Consider the following 6435-nt stretch of genomic DNA (forward strand, 5'->3'; position numbering starts at 1 on the left):
AGCAGAAACTCATTCGGATTGGCTACATTAGGGGTGTGTGGCCTAACATGCAAAGGAGTTCCTGCTACAAAAAGGCCCTGGGTTTAGACAACAAACAAGGTAAACAGAATAAGAAGTGAAAGGTGGGTGTGGCTGGATGACCACACTTCTGGTAACATGAGGGTGCGGCCTAATATGCCAATGAGCTGTGCTGTCAGGGGTGTGGCCTAATAGGCGAATGAGTTTCTGCTGTTGGGTGTGGCCTGTTATGCTAATGAGTTCCTGCTGGGCTTTTTCTACAAAAAGAGCCCTGCCTGCCTATATGTCATGACCCTGGACTTCCTTGGTTGGTCTCCCATCTGAACGCTATCCCGGCCGGCCCAGCTTAGTTTACGAGATCTGACGAGATCGGGCTAGCCTGGGTTGATCCAGAAACCATACGGAAAGCTTCTATGTGGTGAGGAACTGAAAGAGAAGTCACTAGCCATCTAGTCCCACCCCCAGCTCAATGCAGGATCAGCCTTGAGCATCCCTGACTAGTGTTTGTCCAGCCGCTGCTTAAAGACGGCCAGCGAGGGGGGGCTCCCCACCTCCCGAGGCTCCTGATTCCACTGTGGCTAAACCCTGACTGTCAAAACGTTTCTCCTAAGATCCAGCCATGGCCTTCCCACCCTGAGTTTCAACCCATTCTTGCGAGTCCCGTCCTCTGCTGCCAACAGGAACAGCTCCCTGCCCTCTTCTAAGGGACAGCCCTTTAAATATTTCAAGAGAAGACGAAGAAGAAGAGATTGGATTGATACCCCATGGCCCTTCGCTACCCAAGGGAGTCTCAGAGCACTTACAGTCTCCTTTCCCCTCCCCTCCCCACAACAGACACCCTGTGAGGTAGGTGGGGCTGAGAGAGCTCTTGACAGAAACTGCTCTTTTTCAAGGACAGCTCTTGTCAGAACTACGGCCTGCCCAAGGTCATCCAGCAGGTGCAAGTGGAGGAGTGGGGAATCAAACCCGGTTCTCCCAGATTAGAGTCCGCGCACTTAACCACTCCACCAAACTGGCTCTCACGTCCCCCCTCAGCCTCCTCTTCTCCAGACTGAACATTCCCAAGTCCTTCAGCCTTTCCTCATAGGGCTTCTTGGTCTCCATGCCCCCCAATATGTGTTCATATTTAGGAACGAGCAGCCCCTGCCGGAGACAGGTCACAGGGTTTTAACGAGGGGCCCGTGGCTCAGTGGTAAAGCACCTGTTTGGCACGCAGGAGGTCCCCGGTTCAATCCCCAGCACCTCCAGTTAAAAGGACCAGGCAGTAGATGATGAGAAAGATCTCTGTGCCTGAGACCCTGGAAAGCTGTAAAGAGGGGCTGTGGCTCAGTGGCAGAGCCTCTGCTTGGCATGCAGAAGGTCCCAGGTTCAATCCCCGGCATCTCCAGTTGAAAGAATGTGATGTGAAAGGCCCGTGCCTGAATCTCGGGAGAGCCGCTGCCAGTCTTAAGTAGACAGTACTGACTTTGATGGACATAGAGTCTGTTTGGTGAGGGGCTGTGGCTCAGTGGCAGAGCCTCTGCTTGGCATGCAGAAGGTCCCAGGTTCAATCCCCGGCATCTCCAGTTAAAAGGACCAGGCAGGAGGTGATGTGAAAGAGCCCTCTGTGCCTGAGACCCTGGAGTGCGGCTGCCAGTCTGAGTGGGTAGTTTTGACCTTGACGGACCCAGGGTCTGATTCAGTTATAGGCAGCATCATTGTTTCATCGCCCTGGTTTGGGTTTCGTTTTCCGATCGCCCTGGTTTGGGTTTCGTTTTCCACTCGATAGCCGAGTGGTCTCCTGTTCTGTCTCTGCTCTGTCCTTTCAGTGCATTACGCCCGCCCCATCATTATCTTGGGCCCCACCAAGGACCGAGTGAATGATGACCTCCTGTCTGAGTTCCCGGACAAGTTTGGCTCCTGTGTCCCACGTGAGTCTGATGGGGGGGGCGGGGTCCCTTCCTGGGAGAAATGTGGGAGGGAAGGGATTTGCTGCTCGGGAGGAGAATTCCGTAGGGAGGTCCTTTCTGTGACCAAAGGCTATGACGCTCCCCCTAGACACCACACGGCCCAAACGAGAATACGAGGTCGACGGCCGGGACTACCATTTTGTGGCCTCGCGGGAGAAGATGGAGAAGGACATCCAAAGCCACAAGTTTATCGAGGCGGGCCAGTACAACAGCCACCTGTACGGGACCAGCGTCCAGTCAGTGCGCGAGGTGGCTGAGCAGGTAACGGCGGAGAGACCGTTCTGGGAGGTGGCAGGAGGAACGCGGGTAGCTATCAGAAGAGCCCTGCTGGATCGGTCCACCCAGTCCAGCCTCCCGTCTCACACAGCGGCCAGCCAGTTCCTCTGGAGGCCCAACAAAAGGGCACAGAGACCAAGGCCTTCCCCAGATGTGGCCTCCTGGCTCTGGGATCCAGAGATTGGCTGCCTCTGAATGTGGAGGTTCAATAGGTAAAACTTACCCTAGCACAGCAGGAACATCAGAAGAGCCCCGCTGGATCTGACCTGCGAAGGTCCATCTAGTCCAGCATCCCGTCTCACACAGGGGGCAACCAGTCCCTCTGGACGGCCAAGCACAGGGGAGAGAGGCCGAGGCCCTCCCCTGTTGCTGCCTCCTGGCTCTGGGATCCAGAGATTGACTGCCTCTGAATGGGGAGGTTCCCCTCAGTCACCATGGCTAGCAGCCACTGGTAGACAGACCTTATCCTGCATGAATCTATCTCATCCCGCTTTAGAGATGTTTATTCCTGGCCACCCCAACATCCTCTGTCGCATTTTAATCTCTCGTTGTGTAAAGAAGTATTTATTTTTGTCCATCCTGTCCTGAACCTACTGCCCACCAGCTTCCTTGGGTGCCCCCGAATGTGAATATTTGGGGAGAGGGAGAAAAAGGTGATGGGTATTCTGCCGCAAGCAAAACCAGCGGGGTTGAGACTTTGGAATCCCCTGGGCTTAAAACCCCTAACTGACCCCTAGAATTGGGGATGACTCAGAGCCAAGCAGCGGGCAGCTGCCATTAGAGGAGGAGAGGGTTGTGGAACAGGTCCTGAGGGCGGACAGATACTCCCTGCCTCCAGCGTCTGGTTGGGATCTTGAGAGCTGAGCGCCGTGGCTGGAATGCCCCTGGTCTCAGGCCACACTGCCGCCCACGGGTCCGGGGAGGGATGCCCCATGCGCTCTGCCTCGCTCACAGCTGGGAGCCAGCAGGGTCTCCACCAAGGCTCCCTCTAAGCTGTGGAGTCTTGTGAACCAAAATCCTACTTTGTGAGCTGCCGGCATTAAAGTTGTAAGCGAGCGGTTTGGCTGCTGCATCAGTTAGTTTGCTCTGGAGCCCTCCTTCCTGAGCTAAGGCAAAAACTTGTGCGCCGGAGGCTAAAAACACTGTGAGCCGGCTCACACTCACTCAGCTTAGAGGGAACACTGGTCTCCACAGCGCTTCTGTACCCGCCTCGCAAGGGTGTTGTGGCTGGAGAACTGGCCTTTCCCACAGGGTTGCCTCTCCCCTCCTTGCGGCTGGGTTGGCTTTCCGGAGACTGTTGACTCACCGAGTGGTGCCGTAGCCTCCGTGTGTGTGTTCTTTCGGGGGGGGGGATTGAAAGTGTGAAAGGAGGGAACTGGGCACAAGAGGTGTTTGCTAGGAGGAGGAGGTTGGGGAGGGCACATCCCTGATGAATTTTATTTTTTATTATTATTATTATTTTATTGGATTTATATCCCGCCCTCCCCACGGGCGGGCTCAGGGCGGCTCGCAATTAACGAATGAATGAAGGCAAACAAGGAAGAGACGGGGGCTGCTGGGGGAAGGGCTCTCTGACTAAATGCCGCCCCCTCCCCGCAGGGCAAACACTGCATCTTGGACGTGTCGGCCAACGCCGTCCGGCGGCTTCAGGCAGCGCAGCTTCACCCCATTGCCATCTTCATCCGGCCCCGATCCCTTGAGAATGTTCTGTGAGTGGCTGGAATGTGGGGGGGGGGTAACTGTGGTTGGAACACGCACAGGCGAAACAGGGTGTCAATGGAAGGGAGGTGCACCAATGTAGCAACTTTGGGGGGGTGGCCTTGGGTGGCAGTGGTGTGGTCCCCCTAGTGAAATGGCGTGGCATGTGGCTGGAGGTGGGTATGTCCTTCTAGAGCTTGGGGGGGAAGGGAGAATCGTTTGGGGTCTACACAGACTGATGCTGGCCGATGTCTCTTGTCCACCCACCCACCCCCACCCCCAGAGAAATAAACAAGCGGATAACGGAGGAGCAGGCACGGAAGGCCTTTGACAGAGCTACAAAGCTGGAGCAGGAATTCACAGAGTGCTTCTCAGGTGAGTCTCCTCAGCCTTCTCTGGCGACCCCAGGGGTCATTTCCTACAGGAGCGGAGCTCCGGCAGTAAAGAGCCCAGGGGGCGGGCACATGCAACAAGCCCCACCCCCTGCTCCCAGCAGCCCTCAGTCAGAGCAAGAAGCAGCCAGGTACATTGCAGAGCCCCCCCCCCGGCCCCCCGGCCCAAAACAGTCCAGTGGCACCTTTAAGACCAGGTTTTATTCAGATACAAGCTCCCTCCTTTGCGAGGACAGATCTGCACGTCCGTACATCCCCCCAATAGCTAGCAATCCAAAACAGTCCAGTGGAGCCTGAGCGGTGGGTGTTGCCTTCTGACACACTTCCGGTGATGTCAGGGGGTGTGGCATATGCAAATAAGTTATGCTAATGAGTTATGCTAATGATCTCCTGCACCTCTTTTTCTTCGAAATGACCCCTGGGTGACCCAAGCCGTACGTGTGCTTGGCACCCCGAAACTTAAGCAGCGCTGGATGAGGCCTTCTCTCTCCTTCACTGTTTAGGTTCTGTGCCTCTGCATTCACACCAGGCTAGAGTGAAATTTGGTGCAGAATTCAGGTCTTCAAATTCATTACAGTTGTTACTCCCTAAAAGCAAAGTTTGTTGGTCTGAGAGCCAGTTGTGATTTGGTGGCTAGAGGGCCGGACTAAGATCTGGGAAACCCAGGATCAGATCCCCACTCTACCATGGAAGCTTGCCGGGTAATCTCGGGCCAGTCGCACCCTTGCAGCCTCACCTACCTACAGGCAGGGCTATTTTTGGGCAGGAACGCACAGGAACGGAGTTCCGGCTGGCTCCTGAGTTGGCCACGCCCAGCAGGAACTCATTAGCATAATAGGCCACACCCAACAGCAGGAACACATTAAGATTGGCTACATTAGGGGTGTGTGGCCTAACATGCAAAGGAGTTCCTGCTACAAAAAAAGCCCTGGGTTTTGACAACAAACAAGGTAAACAGAATAACAAGCAAAAGGTGGGTGTGGCTGGATAACCACACTTCTGGTAACATGGGGGTGCAGCCTAATATGCCAATGAGCTGTGCTGTCAGGGTGTGGCCTAATATGCTAATGAGTCTCTGCTGTTGGGTGTGGCCTATTATGCTAATGAGTTCCTGCTGTGCTTTTTGTACAAAAAGAGCCCTGCCTACAGGGTTGTTGTGAGGATAAAGTAGAGGAGAGGGAAACGATGTAAGCTGCTTTGGTGCTCCATTGGGGAGAAAATCTTGACCCTCGAAAGCTTTGACACTCGAAAGCTTATATCCTAAAAAAACCTTGACTCTCAAAAACTTTGATTCTTGAAAACTTATACCCTGAATATCTTGGCTCTTGAAAGCCTTGACTCGCAAAAGTTTTGACTCTTGGAAGCTTATACCCTGAAAATGTTGACTCTCAAAAGCTTACACTCCAAAAATTTGAAAGCCTTGACTCTTCGAAAGCTTTTACCCCCAAAATCTTGACCCTGAAAATGTTAGAACAAACTTAAGAGTCCAGCCGGGCACCTTTCAGACCAACAAGGTTTTATTCAAGGTGTGAGCTTTCACACTTTGTCGGACGATGAAATGGAATTACATGAATAAATAAATAAATAAAATAGTTGTGTATATATAAGGAGTGGTTTGTTAAATTAGGGTGCAAAACGAGGAGGACACTTTTTTTTTTTTAACAGATCGAAAGAACGACCAAGTTAGTCGAAACTCTTTTGATCCGTTAAAAAATGTCTCCTCGCTGTTTTGCTTGCTAATTTAACAAACTGCTACTATATATACAACTATGATATGTGATTCCATTTCATCGTCTGACAAAGTGTGCACGCACATGAAGGCTCACACCTCGAATTAGGGGTACCAAGTGCCTACCTTCGAATCGGCGGGGGACACATGGTTCCCGGCCAGAACATCCCTCGGTGTAACAGACCCCCGCCGCACCATGCCGTCGCCCAGACGTGACGCCAGCACACTGGGCACGTAGCTGGGCGACGCTCTGGCAATGGAGCTGGAAACTCGATGGTACCATCGAGTTTCCAGCTCCATTGCCAGAGCGTCGCCCAGCTACGTGCCCAGTGTGCTGGCGTCACGTCTGGGCGACGGCATGGTGCGGCGGGGG

General features: G+C 53.6%; 1 protein-coding gene across 1 annotated transcript in view; it reads left to right on the forward strand.

Annotated features, from left to right (window-relative positions):
• Nucleotides 1-6435, forward strand: part of DLG4 (discs large homolog 4) — a 184713-nt gene that overhangs the window by 177445 nt on the left and 833 nt on the right. The window contains exons 20-23 of the mRNA XM_015420309.1: nucleotides 1827-1928; nucleotides 2056-2228; nucleotides 3843-3952; nucleotides 4225-4316. Coding sequence (XP_015275795.1) covers nucleotides 1827-1928; nucleotides 2056-2228; nucleotides 3843-3952; nucleotides 4225-4316 — 477 coding nt within the window. The remainder of the gene's footprint in view (nucleotides 1-1826; nucleotides 1929-2055; nucleotides 2229-3842; nucleotides 3953-4224; nucleotides 4317-6435) is intronic.

Source organism: Gekko japonicus, unplaced genomic scaffold (genome assembly GCF_001447785.1).
Source record: "Gekko japonicus isolate JY-2015 unplaced genomic scaffold, Gekko_japonicus_V1.1 scaffold336, whole genome shotgun sequence".
Taxonomy (NCBI): domain Eukaryota; kingdom Metazoa; phylum Chordata; class Lepidosauria; order Squamata; family Gekkonidae; genus Gekko; species Gekko japonicus.